Source organism: Grus americana, chromosome Z (assembly GCF_028858705.1).
Source record: "Grus americana isolate bGruAme1 chromosome Z, bGruAme1.mat, whole genome shotgun sequence".
NCBI lineage: Eukaryota > Metazoa > Chordata > Aves > Gruiformes > Gruidae > Grus > Grus americana.
The window spans coordinates 71,507,539-71,535,109 of NC_072891.1; the positions used below are offsets into that span (position 1 = coordinate 71,507,539).

Below are 27,571 nucleotides of genomic sequence, written 5' to 3' on the forward strand. Positions count from 1 at the left end.
TGGCGGCGGCGGACAGGACGCTGGGGGCGGGGTAGGTGCCGGGCAGGATGGCGTGGGGAGGGCTGCCGGGCTGGGTGCCGAGGTCGATCCCGCCGGTGCTCACCGCGGTGGCGAGCGGTGGGAGGCTGCGGGCGGGGCGCGGGGCGCGGGGCCGCCCCCGGAGGGAGGAGCCGCCCCCGCCCCCGCCTCGTCCTCGTCCCCCGTCGGCGGCGCGGCGCGGGGCGGGCGGCGCTCCCCGCCAGCGCAGCGGCATGAAGGAGCCGTCGCTGCCCGGCACCTCGCTGCAGCGGGCCTGCCGCCTCCTTGTCGCCTTCTGCGCCCTCCACCTCTCGGCCACGCTGCTCTACTATCTGGCGGGCAGCGCCCTGGGGCCGCCAGGCAGCCCCGAGCCGCCGCCGCGCCGCCCGCCGCCCGCCAACCTCTCGCTGCCGCTCTCCCGCCCGCCGCCGCCCACCGCCCGGCCCCGGCCCCCGCCCGCCTCGCCGCCGACGGGCCCCTGCCCCGACCCCTCTCCGCTGCTCGGTGAGTGCCGCCCCGTCGGGTTTTTTTTTGGGGGGGGGTACGGCGGCTCCGCTTCCTCCTCTCCTGCCGCCCGACGGGTGCCCGACGCCGTCCGCTCTGCCGAGGCCACGGGGGGGCGCGGGCATCGCGGCCGGCCGCCTCCTCCCGCCCCGACGGCAGGGGCGGCCGCCGGGTCCCGCCGCCGCGCGTTGGGTCCTGATGTCCCTCGTAGGTGTCTGTCCCCGCGGGGCGGGTGTGACAGCGGCGCGGCTGCCCACGCGTGCCGCCGGCCGGCCGGCGTAGCCTCGCAGCGCCCGGCGGAGGGGGATTGTGGGAGAATCCCCGGGGAGCCGGTGTTTTGCGGGGACCGAGGCGCGGATGCTCTCGCAAGGAAGGCAGCGGCAAGCAGAGCCCTGGCGCTTTCGGGGAGCGCTCCCTCCCCGTCTGGCTAGGTTTCTTTCTGGTTGCCGGAGAGGTTGGGTAATTTCCTCTGGGAGCTCTACCCAAAATACTCCTCTTGCGCAATGTCACAGGAAGGATCAGACGGGCTGTTTGTGCTAATGCAGACTTTCGCAGTCTTTTGTGTGCGCGGACCTGCTCGATGAGCGGCATAGATTTAACAAGTGCTGTGAGGCAGGGTCATGAATATAGTTGTTATGCATCCCAAAGGCGCTTCCCACGTATTTGGTCCTGTGATGTAGTATCCTGATACGTGGCAGCTTGGCGTGTGTTTTATCTGCACTGGAGCTGTGCTCCCCACAGGCCCTTCCGGACTGCTGGGGTGCTGGGAGCCTGGCAGGCAGTTTGCGGGTTTGCAGCCTGCTGGTGGTCTTCATTTTTACATTGATCACCTGTAGCTGTTTTGATACACTGGCTTTGTTGCAAGGCAGAAGTGGGAGCAAGGTGATTTTCAGCTTTTTTCCTCCCCTTACAAGGCTCTCACCCAACTTGCTGTTTGTAAGCTGCTGCTCTTTGAATAGACCTTCCTATGATGTAGGTAGAGTTGGTTACCTTGACCTGCTGTCATCCCAGTTGGTAGTAACCTGGCCACAAGCCATTTGGGACCTGGAGCCTGGGAATCATCTCCCTTTTCATCAGTGTGCCATGTTAGCAGAGACACAGACCAGAGATCACAACGGGGGAAGAGACTTTCAAGAAGCTACCTGTGGTTTTCAATTTACGAAACCAACACAGAAATTCATAGTTTCTCTTGGTGCTCGCTGGTCAGCTGTTTATGGATCAATGCATCTGAATAACAAATGACTGGTTTGTTATTTTAGGAAGGCGGTTTTGAGGTCACTGAAAGGAACTGTGCTGTGTTTTTTTGTTGTTGCTTTTGATTCATCTCTTTCGCTTTTTTTCCCCTAGATAACTTTAAGTTGAAAGTGGCTGTTCAAGCTTGTCCTCATGGAGTGGACGTGGGAGTCCTTTATGAATATGACTTTGCTTTAAACGGTCTCCACTTACCCTGATCCTCTCAGGAGCGAGTCATGTGCTTTTGAAATTCCTGGAGTTTACAGAAATGCTCTTAGAGTCCCCAAGATTCAAAGCATTATCAGAGTTAGTTGCTGAAGAATGAATTAAAATATTTTATACCGTCTCTGTAACATCTTTGGTGCAATTTGCAGAATCTGCCAAAGGCCAAATGAGGCTATTGGAAGTGGTTACAGATGTTGAGAGAGCTGCAGGGCCATGTAGAAAGTAGCTCTTTACAAGGCAGCAAGCAAATGGTTTCTAGCGGCGTTAGCTTCAGTACTTGTGGGGTGGTGCAGTCAGATGCAGACTGGCACTGTCACAGCTTCAAGGTTTGTAGCCAGCATGTAGGGAGGAAACCTCATGGGTATTTTTTTTTTCCTGCTCTTTTCAGATTTTGGTAGCAAACAGCATTTGTAAAACAATCCTGTCGTGCTTCAGGTGTTGGTCAGAACTGAGTCTGCCTTGATCAATATCTCATGTATGTCTAAGGCCAGTGTGGGGGATGGAGAGGTGTACACTCCACAGGCATTTCTGACAATTGACCCACCCAGAATTAAAAAAAACCCTCTTCTTTTTGTGTATAAACCTCCTTATTGGTATCAACTTAACAAGCAGGAACCAGCAAGGACCTTCCTGTGATTCCCACCTTCCCAAAGGTATGGAGAAGTGCTCAGGTAGCTCCAACTGCCCCATTCCCTCAGCATAAACCTACATTTATTGAAACGCACCTCATCCTTTTATTTTTTTTATTTTCTGCTCCCCTCCTCCCCTCTGCCATCGCTGGGAAGCATGTGATGAATCATGCAGGATATGTGTGACTGAGCTGCTCGGGCTTTTTGAACGGTCAAATAGCCAGGTACTTATTTTGGAGTTTTCTTTCTAGTGATGTTTAGAGAGAGCAGTTTACAATCCCTGCTGTCTGGCTCTGCAGCAAATGCATTAGCTGAATGAGGTTTAATCTCTACAAGAAGCTGCCAAATTTAAAATGCTTTTATGGTTCACTTGCTTGTATAATTTAAAAGCATAAATCAGGGCTGGGGAAATAATACCATAATTCAACTTTGAATTAGAAGTCCTTAACAGCTATGAAATTTTCTAATACAGGGAAATTGTATTTTGGATTTATGCTGCAGTTGAGAGCTGCGTGCCAATGAGTATCTTAAATGGGGTATTGAGAAGCAGACTCTTCTTGCTGCGGTGAAACTTCAGCCTCTGAGAAGCCCAAAAGCAAGTAAATCCAGATATATCCTGCAGGTGTTCATTCCCCAAAGTACTGTTATGTTCTCTGGGAGCTGTGGAACAGTATTTTTTTTAAAAAAAAAAAAATAATAAAAATAATAATAAAAAAATTACTCTATAGAAGTAGTATATATGTTGGCCTAAATGCTTTCAAAACAGTCAAATGCTTTTCTTCTACCTTTTCTATGAGGTCTTTGTGTTTTGGTCATGGGGTAGTTATGTGCCTGCTGTTTTAAGGAGGGAGTGCGGAAGGAAGCGTGTTCTTTGGTAGTAAGATCCCGCTCTAAAAGAGCTCATCTTAAAGCAGCACTAATCTTTTGGTGCCAGAAGTCTGCAAAGCAGAATGTCATGGACAGGCTTATCATTTTCAGGGATGTCATTTTCAAGTCCTGCCTGATCAAGAGCACGTGGTGTTTGTGGAGGTTATTTTAGAATACAGCTGTCTCCTTGGACATTTTTGACGCTAGTTTAGATACCAGGTGCGGCTGGTAAGGAATGGCAGACCGAAGAGATGTGTTCTTACCCTCAGCCCTGTCAGCGTCTCATGGCAGAGATGACCCAAATGCGCTAAACATGTTGCAGTCAGGTGTCCGGCTCAATAGCTTTTCTCCCCCAGGTTTAAATTTAGAAAACTGACAACCCTAAACCCAAATAATTAAGGGATATTGACAAAACAAAAAAAAAAAATGAGGTTAATATATGAACCAGTGAACTGTCCATAGCACAAACTACTAGAGATGCACTCATTTTCACTTATGTTTAAAAAGGAGTACAGTTTCCAAATGGCTGTTTGCTGGGAGACCTTGGGCATGCAAGAAAAACATCTGTTTCTTAGAGATGCCAGAGTCACGGATAGAAGCTGATGCTTCCCACTGTTAGTGAGGAATGTTTAAAAAAACGAGGATCGAGAGAAAGAAGCTCCTTGGGTGGGTTGTGGGTGAGCAGGCCATAGTTGGAGGGGGAAGGAACTATGGCATGGGCTTTCTCTTTGATGCACCACTTCTCATGCCTGTGTAGTCAGTGCAAGCAGACTGTAGATGCTGGAGATAAGTGATGAGAGTATTCTGATGCTTTGAGGCTTGTTTGGAGGGGACAGAGGTAGCCTGTCAAATTGGTGGTGATGCTTAGTGCCTGTGTTACAGAAGTTTTTAGAGGCTATGTGGTGCCTGGGAGGCCAGTGAATTCACACATAATCTAGTTTGAGGCCCGTGTATATGTGGACATCACAGGGGTAGAGGATGCTTTAGCACTGGCAGAATCCTAGTAGAGCGTAATTTGGGGCAAGAGGATGAAAATCTGTGAGCTGCCGAAATGCCATTTCTTAAGAAGACTTCTGGTGGTGACTGTGCAGGAAGGGTTTGGTAGGTTTGCAATGGCTGGGGTCTGGTTCCTGTCACATTGCCCACCTGCAATCGTGGGCTCTCATCTCCCCGTGGTGGGTTTCTGCCCCAGAAACTAAGGGCCTCTGAACCTGTGGGGTCACTTACAATACGAAGTGGTGGGGAAAGCATTTGCTTTGCATGTGGCATCTCTCCCTCCTCTCATCTCAACTTGCTGTTGTCTGCTTTTTTCTTTTTTCTTTTTTTTTTTTTAACTTTTTTTATGTAGCCGTTATCTCCGCTCCCTCCTGCCTCTCCCCCAATCTGGGTGCTACAGGCATTAACTTTGCTCATAGCTGCAAGCTGGGGTGGTGCTGTGTCCCTCCACTGCCTTGTTTCGAAAAAGTAAAACAGAAACTCAAAGAGAAGAGCATGGAGAGGGCTGGGGGAGGGGGACCTAACACGTGGACCAGTTTGCTCAAAGTTAGGCTTTTTTGGCCTCAAAAGAGAGGTTGAGAAACTGTGTTAAACTTCTCCAAAGAATATGTTTAAGATGTTTGGCAGGGAGCAGTTGCGCGATCCTGGCAACACCACCGATGGCTCCACAGCTACCCGTGCGGTCGGGAGCATGTCACACCTCTGAAGCACAGGCTTTCTCTACGGGCAGGGAGCAGCCTCTGCGGTGAGAGCATCCCTAGCATCCTCTTATCTGCCCTAAGTGAAGGTCAAGGACTATTAATTGGGCTTGCAAACTAACTCGGAAAGGTATCATGCCTTCCTGGAGAGCAGCTGTTTCAGGGACACAGCGCAACAGATGGGATGTGCTGGGGAGAAAAGGAAAGTTTTCCGTCTCGTGCATCTAGTGTTTTATAACGTGCTTGTTTCTCTGCCAGCATTGATCTGAGGCAACAGCTAGTTTCTTTGGAAATTGGGCCAAGTTTGTGTTTGGAAAGAGACAGATGCTTGCAGCTTCCCGAACTACACTTGGATGCAGAATTCAGTTCAGCTCTCAACTTTCCTCCTCTGGTGTGGAGCTCCTTGGTCTGAGTTCAGTCAGCAGATGGAGAACATTGTGGCTGTGTTGAGGGCCCCACCCCAAAGGGTGCCATGCTGGGGGTGCATGGTCCTCAGCAGGGAGGTGCTCTGGGTCTGGTAGCCTCTTGAGCAAGCCCAAAGGCACTGGGCTGCTGGATTCCACCGCTCACCTCCTCTCCTTGCCGGTGGACCCTCCTCTCCAGCCAGCATCCTGCAGCTACTGCTCCCCTCCCTCCCTCCTGCCCACCTTTCTCTGTGGGGCAGGAGGGTTTTGGTTGCAGAGGTTTTGGGGATAGAGCCAGCCAGTCCACAGCAGTACCGCAGTGGTGGGGCCAAAGATCTGGGGTTTTCTGGGATGTGGATGGAGCAGTGTTAGTGTCCAGCTCGCCCCTGTTTCTCTGGCCTGAAGAAGGTCTCGCTGCTCAGCCCATCCCCACTGGTACAGCATTTTGCTTTGTGCAGATCAGTGCCTAGAGCCCCCCTGGCTGCAAGGAGAGGTGCTTGGTGACCCAGTCATGGATATGCACCTCCAGATAGGCAAGCAGTAGCCGTGGCTGCCGGTGACACTGGGGCATGGCAAACAGCCTTTCCAGCTGCCTCCTGGCTGCAGCTGAGCTGCCAGAGTTCGGGGCAGTCCCCAAGCCCCTGCAGATGTTTGTCTGAAAGAGGGCTGCTTTTGTCACCTCCCCTACCTCTGGTCGCCAGCCTGTGGTGTCAGTGGACTTGCTTTGAGGGCGCCTACCTGCAAACGGCCCTGTAAAGAACTTACAGGATGGGTTTCCGCAAACGTGTGTGCTCGGGGGCGGCGGGATTCCAGCGGCCCTTTCCCCAGGCATGCAGTGCCCTGCTCCTGTCCTCACCTCCCGCACCCCCCGCCACCGGCAGCACCCTGTGCTTTCAGGGGTGCGTGAGCCCTGGCTGAGTTTCGGCCAGACAGTTGCACCTCCACCCCACCTGGCACCCCGTGCTCGCCTGCGCTATCTGTGGAGCGCGCCCCAGCCGCGGGGCGGCACTGGGATCCAGATGCAGCCACCACCAGTGGGGTGGGATGGAGTAGGGGGAGCTGGGGGCTGCCTTGCGATTTGGGGCTGCCCCTGGCAGAGCTCCAGAGCCCCTGGGCTACCACTCAGGCTGGGAGAGCTCCTGTCGCCCATCCCGTGGCAGGGGGCAGCTCAGCCTTTTTCTGATGGGGCCTCTCTGTTTGTTTGTTTTGTGTTTGCTGATTGAAGGCCTGGAATTTAATTTCGTGGCTGCAGGGAGCAGGGCTAATCACATGCAGATTGCCCGGCTCAAAGGGAGACGGTTCAAAGCAGCGCTGGATTTGAGCCACAGATGAGGATTTTGCTTCTCTCCCCAAAATACGTTCTGGTGGAAATGACAATCTTTTTTCTATTTTTTTAAAGACGCCATGTGCTGGTGTGAGACCTTGTGTTGTAATAGGCAGCGCTTGGTGTTGGATTAAGAAATTTTTTCTTCTGGCTGTAGTCACTCAGTTAATCATGCAAGCCTGCCATCCTGCAGACCCAGCGGGGGGGTGTGGGGGGGTGTGTGTGTGTGATGCATCCTCATTTTTTTCAGCCTGTTTACTTTTGGGGTCCACAGTTGCAGATGCCAGACACTGTGTGAGCGTGCCCAAGAGAGGGCATGTGCTGGTGTAGCAGGCTCAAGCCTTGCATCAGCATAGCTGACATCTGTAAGGGGATGCAACTTTGCAAGTGTAGACCAGCCAAAGAAAATGTATCCCAGTCCTTGGGAAGGCTTTTTTCCTCACTAGGATATTTCTAGCCAGACCCAAGGATGATTTTTTTTTTTTTTTTTAAAATGCTCATAGCGGGGATAGAGCTGCAGACAGCAAGGGGCAGGAGCTCCCAGCCAGTTTATAAGGAGATGGAGACGTCCCAGTGGCCATTTTGGCCAGTGGGTCACATGCCAGTACAGGGGGCTGCTCAGAGGACCCAGCTGGGCAGGGGATGCTGGGGGGGGGCTGTCTCTTCCACTGCTCTCGTTCCACCACCATGGGGCTGAACCCCAGTTCAAGCCTGTCTGGTGCCGCCTGCGTAGGCGCTGGCACAGCTCTGAAGTTTAGCTGATTTTAATAGGAAATGCTTGCTTTGCTGAGCCATGGGATGCAGCTACCTGCCTGCCCGGGAGCTGCCACGTGGATCTAGGGGCTGGAGCGACCCCTGCTCGACAGCCTGGGGTGGGGGGACTTGCCCCCGCATTTTCCAGGGTGGAGATGGTTTTGTTTTTCCCAGCCAGGGCGGACTTGGTGCAGCCAACAGGCCCTTCCCTCTTCTGCTGGGCCCCTGCAAAGAGAGGTTGGGTTGTTTTTTTTCCTTTCTGTGAGTTCTGCTTCTCTTTTCCAGGTTTCCTTTTGCATGAGGTTTGTCTGAGCATGGCAGCACGGGTGTGCACATGGCTCAGCAGCTAGAGAGTAGTGCCCGGCTCTCAGCCAGGGTGATGGAAACGTTCTTTTCTGCTCTGTTTGAGGAGAGATTTTTTCCAGCCTCTGTACTACATGATTTTGCTTTCATTCTTACTAAATTAAATATTTGACATTTGCGCCTGGCTTAAAGCACTCAGGTGAATTTTGCTGTTTTTCCCAGTGAAGTGCTTGGGAGGGCAGTTCAGTCTGATGGATCACTTCTCCAAACCTGCCCATGAACCCAGCTGCCCTCCTTCTGCTGGGGCTGCACCACTCTCCTAGGGAAGGGGTTCCCCCCCACCCTGTCCCACCTGAGCCCCCCAGGGCTGCCCTTGGTGGCTGCTGCCCCATGTTGTCTCACCTGCTACCACCTTCATGGATGGAGTGCGGTGCTGTCCCATTCGCAGCCCTCCTGGGAACGCGGGAATACAATTCTTACTCTACGGGGCATTGCTGCTTGTTTTCCCAACTCTTCTAGTATCTGTGGTCCAGGGAGGCTGGAGCAGCCCCTGGATTTATTATAGCATTAGGCTGAGCGGATTCTGGGCTTTCTGTGTGAGGGTCCTCTCGCTTGGATGAGCACCAGGGAGGACGTGTGCTGGCAGCCTCACAGGTTTTGCTGTTGTGGCAAGCGTGGCTGTTGGGAAGCGAGGCTCAAGAAAATCACTGGGGCTGTGGGCCAGGTTCCTGAGGCTTGAGCACTGCATTGCCTCTGGCTTTTTGCAAGCATCACCTTTTGCTTCATGTGAGAAACTGCTTCCTGTTTGTGTGCACCACGATGGCCCCCCATCATCTGTGCCTGTACCACGCTTTTCCTGTGCACCTTCCCTTTGAGCAGAAATGCTTCTGAGTGTCAGAGATGGGGGTGGGAAGGGGTTGGCTTTTTTTTAACCTACCGCTGCCAGCTAAAATCTCCTTTCGCAATCTCTGAAGTATTCAGATGTGATGCTGTGCTTTTGTGTCTTTTGCAAGCTTCTGGCAGTTGCTTATTCATGTTCTTGACATTTTATTTTGCTAAAAATGTACGGTGGAGGCTAATGAAGCTGCTCTGTTGGGAGCTTTGTAACCCAAAAGGTGCCTGCCTAGAAATCCTGGGCTGTATGGGTGACCAGAGCTCCAAGTCCACATAGCTCTGTCATGGCTGGATGTTTTTAGCAGGGGCTCAATATACAGTGGCTCCTATGTCAGGCATTCACCTTGAACAGAAGCAGAAAAAATTGAGATGGAGTGAATCAGGCTGGAACATTTACCTAGTAAACACCAATAGGGATACAGTTTTGGCCGGTGGGACAGCACTAACAGCAAACTTTGCACGCTTTCTCCACAAATCCACAGGTTGTGTCCTGAGTCAGCATCCTTGGGAGACAACAGCCTTGGGGCTGCTTGCTATCCAGGTAGTCAAATTTTGGTCAAAATGATTTAAAATTAGCAACTGGAACCGTGACTCTTGCCACCAGTTGGAAAGCCTGTGTTTGCAGATTTGACTTCAGCCTGGTCCTGCTTGGGAAGTGAACTGAAAGCATGGATTTGCAGAGGGTGGTATGTTGCTGTTGCTTTTGTCAGCCACATGGCATTACGAAGTCTAGTTTGTTGTAGCCATTCTGTATTTGAAAGCAGCCTATTCAAGTTTTTTTAAGTTTTTTGTATTCTTACTGCTGCCAGTGAATGTATTAACGGAGTGATTTGCATCAAGCCTGTTTCAGAAGCAGCTGCGTTCTGTACACGTACAGTGCCAGTGCCTGGGGTCTCCTCCCTGGCCTGCATGTGGGCTGTGTCCATTTGCAGGAAAGTGTGCTGCCTTTAAAACTGATTTGATTAACTGGAGGGTCAGAGCAGTACAGATCATTTCTCACCAAGGTCCTTCAAGACTGAAGCTGTTAAATTTCTGTCTTCCGCAGCTGGTTTTTATAATGAATGTGTTTTCCTCTCCTATCTTTTCCTTGCTGACTTTCCAGCCTCCTGAAGGCAAACAAGAGCAAATGCTGGCGGGATGAGTGGTCTGCATTTGGCCAAGGGGGCTGGCGGGTGTCAGCCTGCAAAAAGCCCTGCTTGCAGTGTCCAGACGCTTGTGGCTGTCCTTGCCCAGCTAGAGCTCGCAAGCCACCAGTGGGAGATTTCCCCTGTAAATTCGCCTAAATGGCAAACTTTCGTTTCCTCCCTCCTTATGCTGTGCGAGCGACTGCAAGATATTAAAAGAGCCTTTGTTTATTAAACCAGAAAGCATCCCCCGGGCTGATGTGGCTCACAGTTGTTTCTCAGGAGCAGCAACTGGGAGCAGAGAGTGCAGCAACTGGGAGCAGCGAACGTAGCCCGCCCTAGCAGGAAGGGGTTTGCTTGGTGGGACGGCAGCCGTCCGACGCCTGGGAGCGGGCTGGGCTGGCAGGGCCCCATGAAAGGATGTGCTGCTTCCGCCCCACTGCTTCCTGCAGCGTCCCACCGGGTCAGTCCCACTGCCGGCGGCGGGGTGTGAGGAAGGCAGGAAAATAACATCCCTGGGCACAGATGCCCAACATAATCTCATTTGCTGCCTGGTACTGGTTAGGTGAATCGTGCCCAGCACAACACCTTTGGCTGTTTTGAATGCACAAAAGTGTAGCATCATCCTGACTGAGTGGCAGTCTCCTAACGGAGGTGACACTGGGGGGGCAGAGGGATGGGCAGGGAGAAGCAGGCATGGAGATGGGTCGAGGCCAGAGGCTATTCTGGGAGAACACTTGCCACCATGGCAGGGAAGCGATAACCACATTCAGAGGAAACAATGTGCTCTCTCCCCGACTCCGGACCCTGCTGGCCTCGCTGCTCTGGCGCCTGTCCCCTCCCTGCCTGTCCCACCAGCAGCAGGGGTGGCCGTGCCTGGCCCCTGATCCTGCCACTGCCAAGCCCCGGTCCCAGTCATGCCTCTGCATGTTCCTTCCTGCCCCCGGTTCCTCCCATTCTTGCCTCTTCCTCCTGCTGCAGAGCACTCTTCCAGCTCTCCCTGTAAGCCACTTTTCAGCCAGACAGGGTTCGGCCCCAGCCGTGCAGCTGCAGGGCAGGCATCTGCAGGACCTGGCTTGTGCCGTGGGGCAACCAGGCAGGCATGTTGGGGGTGCAGCTGGGAACCTCGGGAGTGCTGAGAGCATGGGCAGACTGATCCCAGTGCCTGGGGTCTGAGAAATCGCTGCCTTTTCCTTGAGTGAGAGGGAAACATGTAAACTTGCCTGTTTAACCTGTGCGAAATGCAGAGATTGGGACGTCCCTGTGCATCCTGCCCATGATGCCGGTTTCTGCAAGACCTTCCTCCTCTGTGCAGGCAGTGAATTGGCAGCAAAGCTTCCTTGCTGCCTCTGGGGGTACGCTGAGCACCTCTGCCTGTTTGGCCAGTCTCCTTCTTGCCATCTCCAGCCTGAGTGAGCACAGGTTTGTGGAGCAGCACAACCAAACTAGCTTCTTCTAGATAAATACCCAGGGAATGGGCTGTGACCCTGGAACATTATTTCTGCTTTTGTAGTAGTCACATGTTGGGGTATGCACAAGTTCGATTGTGATGGCCACAGTCTTTCAGAGCTCTAAAAATTACTTGCATCTCTCTCTTAGGGGGCTCCGTAAGTGCAGCGTACCCCCCACTGGCATGTACACGCAGAAGTGTGCACACTGTGCATGCTCTTGGAGGGGCCTGGGGGTCTCCTCAGCAAATGCAAAGAGGAGATGGTAGCTCTAAGACACGTGTGTGAGTGCGTGCATGCACGCATATGTGTGTGTGCACACCCAAGATGGAGGAGAGGGGGAGGGGACAGCAGACAGATCTCAAAGGAGTCATCCCCAGCCTAGTATTTATGGTGAAGACCCTCTGCTTTATGCACGGAGGCCTCAGAATCCCCACCTAGTGCAGAGGTTTTAGTGTGAACTGAGCATGCGTGCAAAACCCAATTTATTAGCTCACCATTGCTGGGAGCAGGACGTGGCAGCAAGAGATGTCCTTCTGCGGACAGCCACCGTGCTCGTTAGGTTTTTGCAGCAAGCCTGTTCATCAGGGCTGGAGCAGCTGGAAGCAAATACTGCAGAAAGGCCAGCCTGAATGTTAAGAGAGGGCATCCGCAAAGGGCTCTGGTCGGCAATGCTGTGTTTAGCCCCGGACCCATGTACAGCTGTATGGGAGGGACTGCTTCGGAGCCAACGTGGCAGATCAGAGAAGCCCAAGGCAAGCACACAGCACTCGTGCAGACACGTGAGCCAAAATCTTGCAAAGTAGGTCTCCTTGACTGTATCAGTGCCCGGGGCTGTCACTGCCCTCTCTCCCCAAGCTCGGCCTCGAGCAGCTCAGAGGCTGCCATCCTCTCTGTGGTGCCAGAGAGCTTCTCAGTTTTACGCACCAGTTTTGGCACAGATTATTTTGGCGGTTTCAAAACCTGCCACTGTTGAAACCATGTGCAGGAATTGCCAACCTGCATGCAAATCTCGGTATGTTTTTTTAACAGTTCTAATACAGGACTTTTAATAAATAATGGGCATGCCTATAGACCACTGAAAGTATCTACAAGAGAAAAAAAAACAAGAAAGGGGGTTTTATTCACTTTGCATGTGGCTAGCCTTGGCATAAGTAATTACGTCGGTAGGAGAGCAGGGCTATTTTTGAAGTGCTCAGCTCTCACACTGTGCGAGGTGGGTGAGAGCACAGAGGTCATCACTCTTCTCTGGGCTGGTTTTGTCGTGCACGTGCCAGTGGGAGCACAGCTGCTGGTTTGCCACGCAGATAAGAGGATTTTCAAGACTCACTTGGCATCAGCGACTTGGTTGGGGTCTGATACCAAAAGGCTCCAGCGTTTGCAGATTTGCTCTGAATGGTGTTTGCAATTGCTTTGGGTATGGCTGGTCCAAGCTTCAACACCTCCATGCACCTTTGGGATTATGTTTGGATCCAAACCTCTGTTTTTAAAAAACAAGACAAATAACAAACGTGTAAAGGATGTGTGCTCAGAGAAACAGATTGTATGTGCTAACTTGCTCTGTGCTCTGCCTCTCTTCCAGTTGGTGCACTGCGTGTGGAATTTTCCCAGCCTGTGAACCTGGATGAAGTGGCGAGAATAAACCCAGAGGTCAAAGCAGGAGGTCGTTTTGCTCCAAAGGACTGTATAGCACTTCAGAAAGTAGCAATAATCATACCGTTCAGGAACCGAGAGGAGCACCTGAAGTACTGGCTCTATTACCTGCACCCAATTCTCCAAAGGCAGCAACTAGATTATGGAGTATATGTTATCAACCAGGTAAGATGCTAAAGACACAGGGCTTCATACAACTCTCATAACAGTGTCTGTGCTCCCTAAAACAGAGGAGTGGTTGCTTTATCCTGAAAAACAATGGGCTGGCAGGCAGAGATAAGGTTGCTTAAAAAAAAAAAAAAAGCAATTTTGCTTCAGTGATTTTAATGGAAAACCTGAGGTCCCATCTTCCTGTCAGGCACGATTCACTCTAAAGAGCTTCTGCTTAAAGAAGGCACTTGGTGAGGAGGGAAAAAATCCCTGATAGCACAACCCACTCTAATATCTCTTTCCAAATGTTCCTTTTTCCCAACTGCTGCAGGAATTGCATACAAAGATCTTTAAGGTGACAAGGTAGCGTTAATGCCTAATCTGGCGTCAAGCCATAAAGCTGTAGGATTTCACTTACTTTCTCAAGCAACTTCTGTTCATGTTAGTAATAGTGCACTAAGTGTCAGGATGGAGAAAGCAAAGCTGTGGCAGTGGAGCTGGTGAGTGATTGTCTTCAGGTGAATAGAACAGAAAAGAAACAAGTAGTGACGGGGGGGTTTTGTTGGGTTTTTTTCTCGATATCTGATGGCCTTAGACCTGTCTTTAAAAAAAAAAAAAAAAAAAAAGACATGTTTCACTCCAAACAAGCTGTCTTAATTTATACCATAGTGGTGGTTAAATAAGTGGGTGTTGTTCACACTTGGAAAAGCTTAAAATGTGTAGGCATTTGCATGGGCTGCAGGGTGAAAAGTCAGATGCAGTTCTGAGAGCCCCAGCAGAGACCACTGGCTGGGCAATCTCACAGTGCAGTTTCTCTCTTGGATATGTATTTATATCCTGTTTTCTCAGCTCTGTAAAAACTGAGATGAAATAACATGCTTCTTGAAATGTAACTCCTTAAAGTTGTGGATCACCTGATGTGTTTGGGCATATCGAACACCATGAATATTTACAATGGTCACCCAAGCGAAAAATTTCCTCACAGAATTGAAAGTAAGGGGAGACTCTTTCTAGAGAGAAAACCAATACTCTGTTACTACTATTTCTCTTAGTTTGCTCATTTCCAGGGTGCCAGAGATCTGAGCAAAAGTGATTTTTGGGGAATTAGCAGTAGCTCCCAAGCACAGCAGCCAAGATGCTCTGGTGTCTGCAGCCTACTGTTTCTGTGGCTCGGTGGCCACGTTGCTCAGGGCACAAGGTGTTTCTGCAGCAGGTGGACTGGCATGCTGTGCCCTAAAATTAAGCCCTGTAAGGAGATCCTTCCTACGTAATGCAAAGAGCAGCCGGTGCCGCTGTGGTCTAGCAACACAGGGCCAGCCCCAGCCCTTCATCCTTCAGGCTGCATTTCCTTGCACCTGCAGCGTTTGCCTGTGCAAGTTACTGGTGCCACAAAGTTGCTTGAGCCATGGTCCCCACGTGTCACTGGGGTGCAGGTGGGTGAAGGTGGCAGAGCAGCATGCCTCCCTTTTCTGAGCATGGCTTGGAAGTGAGGGTGTGATGTGGCTTCCAGCAGCTGTCCTGTGGCAGGCGCTGCTGCTTTCCTGGCCAGGTGTAGCTCACTGGCCGGCTCTGTGGAGACCCAGGGGAGAGCTGCCTGCCCATGGTCTGGGGGCACTGCCTGTGGACGAGCGGCTGTCTCCATTGCAAAGAGCCGGTGGTGCAGCTGAGGCTGGTATTTCCCCATCAGCAGTGTTGCAGGGTAAGAAAAGCGAGGAGCCCGATCACATGGAGCTGCACCGGTGCCTGTAAAGGCAGGCAGTGTCCAAAGCCTGGGTGGAATTCCTGCTGCTACTGCGATGGTGCATGCTGGCTTGCACTGCCCTGCGTTGCTGGCTCCTCTTCTCTGGTCCTGTCCTCCAGTTCTAGGGCTGTGGGGCTGTCTGTGTGCTCTCAAGTTAACCCTCACAAAAATTATTGAGGCAAATGTTTTTTCAGACACATCCCTTCAGCAAAGTTGGAGTGGGAGTGACATCCAGTACGCAGGGTATATGTGTCCTGGACACATCCAGCAGTCAGATGTACGTTAGCAAGTAAGACTACTTGATTTGTAAAATAAACATGCTCCTTCTGCATGCCTCTAACGAGCTGCGTCTGGAAGAGGCAGAGTGGTCAGTGCTAGTAAATCCACTGGATGCATCTCTCAAGGGTGAGTGGGAACAGTGAATAGAGAGGGTTGCAGAAAATGTATTAATTCTGCCAGAAGTACAGAAGAAAAAAGGTCTGATTTCTCTGCTGTCTTGACAATTGCTTTTCTCTTTCTCTTGTCTGTCCTTCCCTTTGCATCTGCCCTCCTTTTTTTTTTTTATTTTTCCTTCTAGTGGGGAAATATTACCTTTACTTGTTAATCCTGTCTATAGCAAATCAATCACTGAAGCAAGGAGAATTACTGTGTGATCTGGTTCTTACACGCTGCCTACGTGCTCTTCTGTGCTCTGCATCTCATAGAAAGAAAGAGGAGCGCTGAGCCCTGCTACTGCTGCACTGGTAATGTCAAACTTCTTCCTTTCAGCGCAATGTGTTTCCGTCACGAGTCCATTATGTTCTCCACCATGCTGTTCTTGCGTGCCTGAATGCCTCAGAGTAGGACTTGGCTGAAGTCAGGGGGATGATGTTTGTAAAATGTCCAATGTGTAACAGGAGCCAGTGGAAAATATGTATTACGCTTCACCCTCCGCAGCCCACCCCTAGCAAAACCCAAACCCGACACATGGAGTAGCAGTTGCAGGATCTTTCAGATAAATCTGAGGTGAGGATGTGGCTGGGTCTGCTTTTTGTAGCACCCATTTGATGCCATGCAAGCTTGACTCCATCAAATGAGAAGGCAGCGGCGAATCTGTGGCGTCTCGCTCGGTCCCGCTGTTACCCATGTGCTCTCCGGCACCTTTAGCTGTTGCCACCTGGGTGCTCCAGTCTAGCAATGAGTTTTCTTGCTGCAGTTCTGCCTGTGCAAACGCCTGTGCTGCCAGACTGAAGTTTGGGAAAGGGGAGACTTAGCAAATTCCCTGAAAACTGTGTAGTAGTTCAACTGTTTTCCACTGGCCCCTGGCATTACCTGCAACATCCTTGGTAGCAATTTTCCAGAGTGTGTGTGCGTGCGCGCACGCGTGTGAGTGCGGAGTGGTTGGGGGCATTGCACTTACTCATGTTATTTTGCAGGGGGTATCAGGACCCCCAGCTATGCAGGCAAAGGAGGGAAGAATTGTGCTTGGCTCCTGCTTACCCTCACAGTGTTGTGGGGGAGAGTTTCCCCTGTGGCTGCTCTCTCCTCTTGCCTGATGCAGTGGTGCTGAGGCCTCAAAACACCCTCTGACAGAGAAACAGCAAAGGGCCTGTTTCTACCTCTGAAGTCCACTAGAGCGTGGACTTTCACATGGACACTGTGCGTGTGGTTCAGGCTGTCTTGGGGGATCCCTGACTTCTTGGGGGATCCCTGATTTAGCTAGCAACCTCCCATTGGAGCTGATGGCTCTCTCTCAGCTGTCCAGAAACATGTGTCCTCACCATTACCTCTCTGAGACCCGGTGAGTTTAGGATCCAGGTGAGAGAGATGCAGTCACGGGTCCTCTGCACTGCTGTGCTGCCTGCAGCAGGAATCACAGAGCTGCCTCCTACATGGAAGTGGGAGGCAGGATAAAATTGGGACAGATGGCTTCTTGCTGGTTTGCAAACCCTTTAGCTTAAGTGACAGTTACAAAACCCTCAGTTTTATCTGTCTGGCACTAAAAAAAGTAGCATCCTTTGGTGAGTCTGGCTAAGCAAACCAGATTCAGCAAAGGTAAGGGATTGGAAGTAAAAAAGGCTGGCTGGTTTTGCTCGGGCTTATCATCTCTAGATAGGAGAAGGAGTCGGCGTCAGACCCTGCAGGACTGAGGCAGCAGGTTGTTGCCCTTCAGCCAGTCTCTTGTAGACCAGGGAATGGGGATGGACTTGGATGTGCTGGGAGAGACATAGGGAGTAAAATCAAGAGCCAAAAACAGGTGCTGGGCACCAGCACTGAACTCAGACATAGGTTAAGTTTCAGGACAAGAGAACATAGGGAAAAAATTGTCAGGAAAAAAAAAAGCAAAAATGTGCTTGGTCTACATCTTTTCTGGTTGAAAGCCTTGGGAATGAGCATGGAGGCTACATCTAGAGCTGGGCTGCGTTGTCAAAGCAGCAGTCCCCTTTGCACTGCCTAGCTTTTCAGGATGGTGCTCCTCTGTCCAAGCAAGTCCAAACTTATGCATTTCCTTGTGGCAAATAACAGGGAGCTTCCGTGGGATGAGGAGCTGCCAAGCAGAGGCAAGGGCTGGAGGCTTCTTCAGTGCTGCTTTATCTGCTCTCTCAAGGGTTGCCTGTGGTACTGTGCCCTGCACTGACCCGGAAGGGACAGCAGCATAGGAAGGAGATTTCCCAACTCTGCTTTGGTTTTTTTTGTTTGTTTTCTTTCAAAAAGTTGGGGATCAATCAAAGATTGAAGTCTGCAGCACGTTTCTGAGATTTGAGAGATTTGAATCCCAGATACTGCAAGCCTGCTGGTGCTTCCACACTGCCTTAGGTAAAGAAACAGCTTTCTGCAAAAAGCAAAACCTCTTATCATTCTTTTTGCACTCTGATACACATTGTAAAGCCCTGTATACCGCCTGGGACAGAAAACCAGCCTCCTGCCCTCCAAGGAGCCGCCATTGATTACAGCATTGCAAAGTTTGCTGCATCAGCTACCTGCTTGCTGTAAAGTTACTAAAAAAATGGCTTTGAGAGGTGTTCTTATTTTCTTTTTTCAGTTGTGATTCCCGCTCCCCCCCCAAGCCTTTTGGATCCCACAGTATGAAGCTGTGTGGCCACTTGGGAGGAGAGTGGCAGTGCTGATGTGAAGTGTTTGCTGTGTGTCTGGTCCCTCTCCACGCACGGGGCCAGTGGGTGACGTGGTGGGAGGGGTCTTGTGCATTCTTGGTCCGGTCACTGCGCTGTCCTTCGGGGTTTTTTGGAGAGAGGTTTAAAAACACAGCTCCTTGTAGCATGGTTAATCCCTAAGTGTTAGAGGCTACCTGAAGGCTTGGGTTAATTAAGGCTGAGCCTCTGCTGGTAACAAAATCCATGTGAAGTGTCCTTTGCCTTCAAATTTCATTTTGAAAAGAGCAGCCAAAGGGTGTGAAATGAGGACACTCTCCTAGACTGGACCCAGCAGATGCTTTGGGGTGTGAGCACATTGCACTTTGCACCAGCACTGGGAAAAGTCCCCCGTGGGACTATGGAGCCGGCCTGGGTTTGGTGCTGTGGGACCAGAGGAGCACTCGGCAGCTGGGGGTGGGCAGCCCCCTTCGCTGGGGGAAGAAAACCCTCTGATCCCACAGCCTCAGCCGCTCCCTCTCCCCAGCCTCTTTGTTCATGATTTGCCTTCATTTTCTGCACTCAGGTTTTTACTGCTCTTTCTTTTGCATGATGGTGATCATCTTCCCACCACCTTAGTTATTGCATGAACCCTTTTGTTTCGGGTGAGGATGCTGAGAATTTGCTCAGATCCTCCTCCACGAAAGCTCACTCCTCCCTGTGAAGTCATTTATGCCTGAGGCAGGTGATGAATGCTTTTGAAAACCTTGGTTTGACACTTGCCTGTTAAAACCTTCATTTGAAAGATGTTTGTGGCTGTTTCAAGAACCTGTATTGGCTGTCCAGCTACAGGTCCATTAACCAGTCTGGATTAAACAGTTTCCAAACTGATTATTTATTAATCAGGCAAAGTCATTTGGGAGAAGGGTGATATTTTAAGCTGCTGCTCCTTGGGCACAGTATTTTATCCATCCTTGATTCGCATCCCACATCGGGTGCAGGTACTGCAGGGTCAGGGGATGGCTTGCATGGTGGGGGAGTCCTTTGGCTTGACACTGCTCCGAGGGTGTGGATGGGGAAAGGTGGAATGTGGTAGAAAAGAAAGGATTTGGCAGTCTTGGTTTCCAGGCTGACAAAAAACTTCAGCCTCCTTCAGCGATGCCCTAGGCGTTCCCTTCTGCCTGCTCAGTTCCCCTGCACAGGGTTTGGGTTTGAAGCTCCTGTTGCAAAATTAGGTCCTGGATTGGAAATCCTTACTTTCAAACCACTGGCATTCTCAGGTTTGTGGGTATGATCCCATTGTTTTTCAAAAGTACTCGAGCAATTTGCGAGCCTGTACTTGTGCTCAGAGCCACGTGTGCTTTTGAAACGTTTCTGCCTGACAGAGGCCAAACTAATTTCTCCTTGGGTGCATCATTGCTTGGGGAGGAGAGCAGAGAGTTTCCTGCCCCGCTTTCTGCAGGTCCCTTCGATAACTGCGCCTGCCCTAGGATAAACATGCCCTGCTGCCGTGTCAGCTCTTTTCAGGTCCCTCCCATCATGGTGACAGCCCTCCTGGTTTCATTTTCCCAGCGAGGCCCCCGGCGTGCATGGTGGCTCATGCCGTGCTCTGACTGGCCAAGGAGCAGCAAAGAAGGGGCTGTGCATTGCAGCAGACGGTGCATGAGCCGTAGCCCTTGCAGGAAGCGGCTCACACCAACCTGCCATCCAGTAAACAACACTGTGTGTCATGCCACATGCCGAACCAGCAGCACCCTTCCCAGGGCCTGGGGAGCGTCCTGCTCCTGTGCGTGCACAACTGCCCGGGGCTTGGCACGGGAGCAGGAGCGAGCAGCAGAGCAGCAAACCTTAGCTCCTGGTGCCACCCCATGCTTTGCAAATCGGGATCTGGTGCACGCTCGTGTGCTGCTGAGCAGAGGCCGTGCCACAGTCCTGCAGCCACGTTGTGGCAGAGCTTAGGAAGAGAATCGTGGCCACAGAAAGGTTTTGGTCCGTGGTCCTTGTCCTGGCTGCAAACTAAAGCATCGCCAAAGTTTCTCTCTGTAGCAAGGGTCTCTTCTTCCAGAGGAGGTCATCTCTCTTTGCTTTTCTCCACTGCTCTAGGAAGGCCCAGCCCCTTGCCCTGGCAGTCCATAAACTTTATCACAAAATTCAACCCAAAATGCCTGTGCGTGGAGTGGGATGGGGGGACTGCTCAGCATCAAACCTGCCCTCTCAGAGCCTCCCACCAGGAGACAGGAGCTGAGCTGGGTCCAGCCTTTTCTCAGCCATTTCGGCTGCGTCCATGGTTGCAGGTGTCTGGGGTGCCATCGTCCCATGGGCGGCATTCCGAGGGGGACTCGCTGCAGATGTCCCATGGGTGCTGTTGGGGGTATGCTTGGGGTCGAGCTCAGTCCATCACAGACATGCCAACCCAGTGCGGCAACACCAGCATATGGCGACAGGTAAGAAACTGCTGATGACAACTGTAAATTTAAATCACTTAACTGTTGGGGTTTTTTTTGTTTTTAAATTAGGATGGAGAAGAAGAATTTAACCGTGCTAAACTGCTGAATATAGGATTCGCAGAGGCTTTGAAAGAGTATGACTATGATTGCTTTGTGTTTAGTGACGTAGACCTCATCCCCATGGATGACAGGAACACCTACAAATGTTACAGCCAACCACGACACCTCTCTGTATCCATGGATAAATTCGGATTTCGGTGAGATGCCTTCTGGAGGGGCATTTTGTTTCTAATACCGCCATTAGCCTAGCCGGCCAGGCACAGCGTTACACATCCCCACCTACCATTGAAAGCCTGGGAAAATGTCTCTGGCAAAAGCCTGTCTTGGCGTGTGCATCCCTGCAGGGAGCGGGTGGCTGCGAGCGGGATCGGCTGGAGGGGAGGAAGGGGGAGAAACGCAGCTGAGCAGTTTATTAAAATTCACAGCTTCTGGAAAGTGAAATGTAGGGCGAGGAAATACTAAGAGCCCGTCATTTTGTAGATGCCCACGTATCCCTTCTTGTGTTTCAGGGTGGAAGCTGGAAGACAGCTAGTGTTTCCACCCAGTCTGAAAAATGAGACACTCTTACACAGTGAGAATTATGTGCAGCTTTTAGAAGACAGCATCAGATGCTATTTTAAGAGCAAAACGAATTATTTTTGGCTGTTCGATTTTGGGCCACTGAGGGACCTGCCTTGGTATCTCAGGGCAACACAAAACAAAATGCCTTTCAGCATACATTTGGGTTTAGAGAGCTACTACAAAGAAAAAAGTGTCTTGCTTTTTTATTTTTCCTGTCCCAAATCCCCAAGGGGGATTTTAAAACCTCATCTTTAAAGAAAAAACCGGTCGTGACCCCATGGTGACCAGTAGTGCTGAAGATACAGCAGTGTTGGTAGCAGGACCCCTCCACTGCAGACCCAAGCCCTGCTCGGAGCAGGACTGTCACCAGCACCACAGCAGCTTCAGTTTTTTCTTGCAGCTAGGTGAAGCTTAGAGGAGAAATGCAGGCCCCAGGGGTTTCCTCTGTTTGCTGAAGCAGTGACAAGGTCTGCCATAGGTCCTGGTAATCCCTGTGTGGGCCCTCTCCTGGTGCTGTGGGTCTGAATTTCATCTGTCCCCAATCCCCTGGTGAATCATCCCGTTTCGAGCAGGAGCTGGTTGGCTTTGTGTGTGCAAGGTCATATTGCCAGCTCAGTTTTGGGCTGCGAGCTTTCCTTTGGGGCACTGCGGAGCGTGGAGGTGAGTGGTGGAGCTGCTGGCAGAGAAGGCTCTGTGGCATCTCCAGTGCCTCGCTGAGCTCCCAGGGCATGCATGTCACCCATCTGTCCTTTGGCAAGGTGATGTGCATCTCACCAGCCTGTCCTTTGAGGCCAGTGTACTTAGTGAAAGGCTGCAGCCGTTTGCAGTTGCAAAATACTTCCCAGCTGTATTTGGGACTGAGGTCACCAGCTCCCTCTGCCTTGGCCGAGTCCAGGGCACCAAGACACGTGCTGCTCCCTGTTGCAGGCAGGCGTGCTGTCTTGCCGTGAGCTGGGGTGAAGGGCAGCGGCAAGCCCTTTCAGGGCAGGCTGGCTGCTCCTTGGCTAGCACCTCTCCTCCTCTAATGGCCTTTTCTCCCTCCTTCCAGGTTGCCTTACAATCAGTATTTCGGAGGTGTGTCTGCCTTGAGCAAAGAGCAGTTCACAAAAATCAATGGGTTCCCAAACAATTACTGGGGCTGGGGTGGTGAAGATGACGACATTTATAACAGGTAAATGAATACCCCCTTTTTGCACTGTGAGTGCCTCCGGGTGGGGATGAGCACAGACCTGCTGCTCTCACCAGGGTGTGAGGGGGTGGAGGGTGTCTTTTCACCCCAACCGTGGGAGCCTCCCCTCCGGGACGGGGACAGAGGTGGCGTGTGGGCGACTTGCTGGCTCAGCAAAAGCATGTTCCTGCTGGGTGCTCGCACCCCATTTCACAGCTCCCAAGGTGTGCTGGGGAGTGGGTTCAGCTGGAAAAATCCCACCCCTGCCCCACACATGCATCGCTCGTTTGCCACACAGCCTTGCAAGCATCCATGCCAGTGCGCACGTTGGAGCAGTGCTCTTCTGGGTTGCCCAGCACTGGCTGAAGGAAGGGGATTCAGGGCATACCGCAGAGTGGAGAAGACCTTGACACACCTAGCCCAACACAGCCTGAGGCTTGCTTAGGTCGGCTGCCTGGTTCCATTTGTTCCCAGGAGAGCTTCATTTATGAGGTTGTAAGTGGCGCTAAATCATGAGGTGAGCCATTGCTTCCTGCCTGGAAGGAAGGGGAGCAAGGTTCAAAACTGCAGAGAGGAGGTGTTTGCACAGGGCAGGCTGGGACCACCCCTGCCTGAAGACTGGGGCAAAGGGTGGACTTGGGGTTGTGCTGCCTTACAGCTTCACATCCCCAGGGCAGTTGCCAGCGGGGCAGGGCATTCAGAGTAAGGTGGTGGTCCTCTCAGGTTTTGAGGAGCAGAAGATGCAATATAGAAATGAAAACGGAGATGCAAAGAGGAAGAAACCAGGTACTTTTCCAGCATTGGTGTCCATGAACTGCGGGTGCCTTGCAGAGAGCATGCAAACACATCCGGAAAATAATTAATACTCTTTTGGCTCCTTTCCAGAGGGGTTAAAAACTAGATGCCTTCCATTCAAATTCCAGTCTGCAGCCTGGAGCAAGGTTAATGCAGGCGTTGCGTGTTGGAGGAGCTGGTAGTGCAGGTGAGGGTGTGGTGAATTAGCAGATCCTTGGTGTTGGCAGGGGGACATCTGTTTTCCCCATGCTGACATGTCCATGTGGAAAGGGACTGACTTTCCCCCCTTTTGGTGTTAGAAAGCCTGCAAACGCGCTAGAGGCATCCTCAAAAAAACCCCCCCAAAAAAGGCAAAACCCCCAAAACCAATGGTTATTTGTGGAAGGTGTGGCAGAGCATCCCACATCCGTCGCCTATCATGGGTGTCTAATCAAGTTGCTTTTTACAGGCTGGTGTTTAAAGGCATGGGGATATCCCGTCCAGATGCTATCATTGGGAAGTGCAGAATGATTCGGCATTCCCGGGACCGAAAGAATGAACCCAACCCTGAGAGGTGCGTCTGCCCTGTCCTGCGCAGATTCAAGGGGCACCTCCTGCCCTTGCTGCTCCAGCTGCTAGGCTTTGCTCTTTGCTGTGCAAACAGCCCGATTGTGGAAAGCCTGCAGTACGTTTCCTCCCTTGCTGACCTCTGTTCCTTGTGCTGTAAGCCACCCCCTTCCCCTCTCCAGTTTATTACCTGAGTGCAGACCTTTTCCCCAAGATTTCCCTATGGCACGAACACGTCTCACCAGTGTGGGGGTTTTTTGTGGTTGGTTTTTTTGTTGTTGTTTGTTTTGTTTTGTTTGTTTCTTAAACGCAGCAAATTAAGCTCAGAGCAATTATTTCCAGCTTGTCTTTGGCGTATAAAACCTGGAAAAGGACCTGTGTGAATTAAAAGCTTGGCTGCTTTTTTCTGGCTAAAATTTGACCCCCTAGGGATGCCTTTGCCCAATGCTCAGGCTGGCCAAATCTGGGAGTTTACGGGACCCATACTGATACTCGGGTTGTTCGTAAAACACCGGAGATGCCGCCTGAGAGGAAAGGCTATAAGAAGTTCGGGTTGTTTAAACATTTTTTTTTTCCGTTTTTTTCTTTCTTTCTTTGTTTTTTTATTTTCCCCCTCCTTCCGCAGGTTTGACCGAATTGCTCACACAAGGGAGACAATGAGTTCTGACGGCTTAAATACACTATCTTACAAGGTGTTAAGAACTGACAAGTATCCTCTGTATACAAAGATCACAGTGGATATTGGCTCACCAAATAGCTAACATCACAGACACAGAGAGACCTTGCCTACGTTTCCCAGGACATCTGGCCTCAGTGATGCTTTAGATCTGCTGGTTTTATAACAGTTGCAATGAAAAGAAAAAAAGAAAAAAAAAAAAGACCTCTTTTGGCATGCCAAAGTGTCTCCAAATTGTTTGGACAAGTGCTTTATTTTGCCTTTTTTTTTTTTTTTTTAATTCCAAACTTCACTTTACACAACTTTGTAGCTCTCCATTGTTTTGTAAGTCCAGAAGCTGTACATAAGAGTTGTAAATATTTACTTTGCCAGAAAATGTTGAATCTGATCTATTTGCTGCAGTGCTCCCCATGTTGAGTAAATTGCTGGACCCAAATTTTACTGATTACAACTGTGATGCATCAGCAATTACTGCCCGTGATATTTTGATATTTTAAATGAGGTGGATGAAAACATTCTTTTTAATTAATGCCTGGTTTTACTTTATGAAGGACTGTAAAGTGCTGCTAAAATTGTACAAGTTTACGCTTTGCATTAGATTATTTTTTTAATGGGGACAATATCATACATTTTTTCTCATAGTGACCAAAACAAACATCTTCTCTGTGTGCAGAGCAAGTGTTGAATAATCAAGTCTGGATTCAATGAATGTCATTATTTCTTTTAATCTCAAAGGAGGCTTTGAGTGAGTTGAGCCAGAATTTGCCAGTGAGCTCTCTGCACACGGTGGGAGCTACACAGATGGCACCAGCAAAAACCGCTGGCTTCAGATAACCTTACTTCTGGATGTGACAGTGACTTTTGCCTCAGCACACCACCTGGGGTTTTTTAGGGGGGCAGAGGGAGGTGGTTTGGGGTTTTTATGTTTTTTTCCCCTGAAATAAAGATGAATTAATTTAATTGCGCGATGAAATCGTGGCCTTAAAATTTGCTGACATTTCTTAACAGTCGTAGAAAGTTACCACACTATTTAAACATTCTCTGAAGCTTCCTAAAAACAAAATTTTTCTTTCAAAGTCATGCATAAAACTTGAATTCACTTATTACTTTTGTTGTTGTAACATTTTAATAACTTTTTAAAGTAATTTGTGTATCATAAGCAATATATTTAATACCAGATTAATCTAGGGTGCAGCATAATAGGATATGATTCAAAGCCTCCTTTATCTTCAGACTAGTAGGCTTTTTATGTGCATCATATATAAGCTGTGTATTGTATTTGCTCTGTGTATTTGTCCATGAGATCTCCTGCGGTGCTGAGATATTCACAGCAGGGCTGACATCCAATCGATTTTTCTTTGCCTAAAGCCTGTTGCAATGTGTGTCCTCTGTCCGGAAACTCCCTCCTGATTTTCTCAGGCTCTGAGGGACATGCACGTTTTGGAATACTACTTTTTGTCAGAGCACCACCTGTACAGACACCCCGCTTTTCCTTCCCGTGACCGTATGGAAGCCTCAAGCGCTGACACCCTCGGAGCTGGTTTAAGTGATTTAAAGCTCAGCCAGAAATGAGAACTGAATTCCTTCTGGCAAGTACTTTGCCACCAGCTCTGACCACAGCAATTTGCACTTCCTTGGCCTGTGCTGAAGGCTGTTGAAATCAGGGACGCTCATTGTATTGGGGATCATCTTCAGCACTGCCTCTTTTTTTGGTGGGTTTTTTCTTTTTTCTTCTTTTTTTTTTTTTTTTTTTTAATTGAGACCTGAAGGTTTTGCTGAACCCTTGCACTGCAGGGGTGGGATCCTGCAGAGGCTGGGGGATAGTGGGTTCCTTCTTACACCAGCAGAGGCTCAAAGTATGCACGCAGACTTTAATTACTAGGGAGACACCCAGCTGCCTTTTCTTTCAGTGTCACTTTGAAAAAGTGTTCACCCCCTTTGCTTGAAAGCTGTTTCTGGCCAGATTGGCTGCTTCAGTCGTGCCGGGAGCTGAGCGAAGGTGACCTTGCATGGAGCAGCAGCAAAGTGCAAGGAAGCAGGCTTGTGTTTAAGAGCCACTCTCTTGTGCTTATTGTTGCATTAAAAAAAAATGACTCCTTTTTGGCAGGCCAGGCTCCAGCTCTTGCAGATACAAAGGAGTACAAGAAGAGGATGTGTTGCAGAAGTCAGGTCAAATGTGTACCTGTAGAACATTGGTGTAGCTGTAGTCTGCACCAGTAATGGAGACACAGGCAAGGACTTTTTTTTTTTTTTTTTTTAAAAAAGGTGCCTTAGAAGCAGGGCCCCACTCCCACAGTGGTGGCAGACCAGCACCAAAACTCATCGAGGCCCCACTGAAAATCCCAGGTCTCTGCAGAGAGCACCTTAATGTTGTGCTGAGCCTTTTGTAAGTTGAATCAGAGAGTTGGGATCTTCAGCTGTAGTGGTGTCTGTCTGCTAACAGGCAAAGGGGCTACCTGTTGTAATCGAGTGGTTGGTTTGGGGGGTTCCTTCCCTTAGGATTCTCTGAAGATTAGAAAAAAGTTAGTGTAACAACTTGTTGTTTTGCTATATGGTGAAATCATTGAGTGTCATGGAGGTGGTCTGAGCACTTGTTTCCAGCTGTTGGAATCAAAGGTTTCTACACATGTGCCTTGAAAGAGGGGAGAAATGGAAACTGGAAAATCAGGAAACCTGAAAACCATTTTCAGCAGAGATATGCTAGCAGTGCAAGAAACTGTCACTTAGTTTCTCTGCTACTGCTAAAGCCACAAGCCATGTCAAAACCGAAGCTGCCTTTTGTTGCTTGTTTGCCCTTCGGTGCTGACCCGTGATTTCCAGATCTCATTGTCCCTGTGTAAACTGTATCAGTCAAACTCGCAAAATGCTCTTGACTCAACCTGGCCATGAAATTTCTCTCCCTGGGACTTTTCGGGGGCCTTTTCTACAAACACTCATGGTGCACAGAAGTGAATTCTGGCCATGACCTGTGGTGGGTGGTGTTTTTTCCTCTCCCGTACTGGTAGCAACACTCAAAGTGATACTGTGTGTAACGGTTGAAACCCAGAACAAATTACTGCAAAGGAAATGCTAATGCTGGGTTTCTTTGGGATTACTGTTTGCTTGTTAGGATGAAGGAGGGTCCTGGCATGCAGCTTTTCCTGGGATGTTACTTGTATACTGGACTGCTTGTGGGTTTCCTGTAGATGGTTTTGCATTTGCATTTTTATCATTTATATATCAATGGATGTATAATCTAATGTTCCTACTTTACTATTGATGTCAAATAAAGTATTTTCAGTTATGA

General features: G+C 50.2%; 1 protein-coding gene across 2 annotated transcripts; it reads left to right on the forward strand.

The window, feature by feature from the left end:
* Positions 1-32: 32 nt before the first annotated feature.
* Positions 33-27,571, forward strand: B4GALT1 (beta-1,4-galactosyltransferase 1). Of its 2 annotated transcripts, XM_054809645.1 has the most exons (6): positions 33-522; positions 13,003-13,238; positions 20,549-20,736; positions 22,149-22,271; positions 23,512-23,616; positions 24,235-27,571. In XM_054809645.1, the coding sequence occupies exons 1-6, from the start codon at positions 48-50 to the stop codon at positions 24,368-24,370; spliced, it is 1,263 nt and encodes a 420-aa protein (XP_054665620.1). In that variant the 5' UTR covers positions 33-47; the 3' UTR covers positions 24,371-27,571. The 2 variants fall into 2 exon arrangements, with proteins under 2 accessions (XP_054665620.1, XP_054665619.1); XM_054809644.1 differs by having other exon boundaries at positions 23,512-27,571.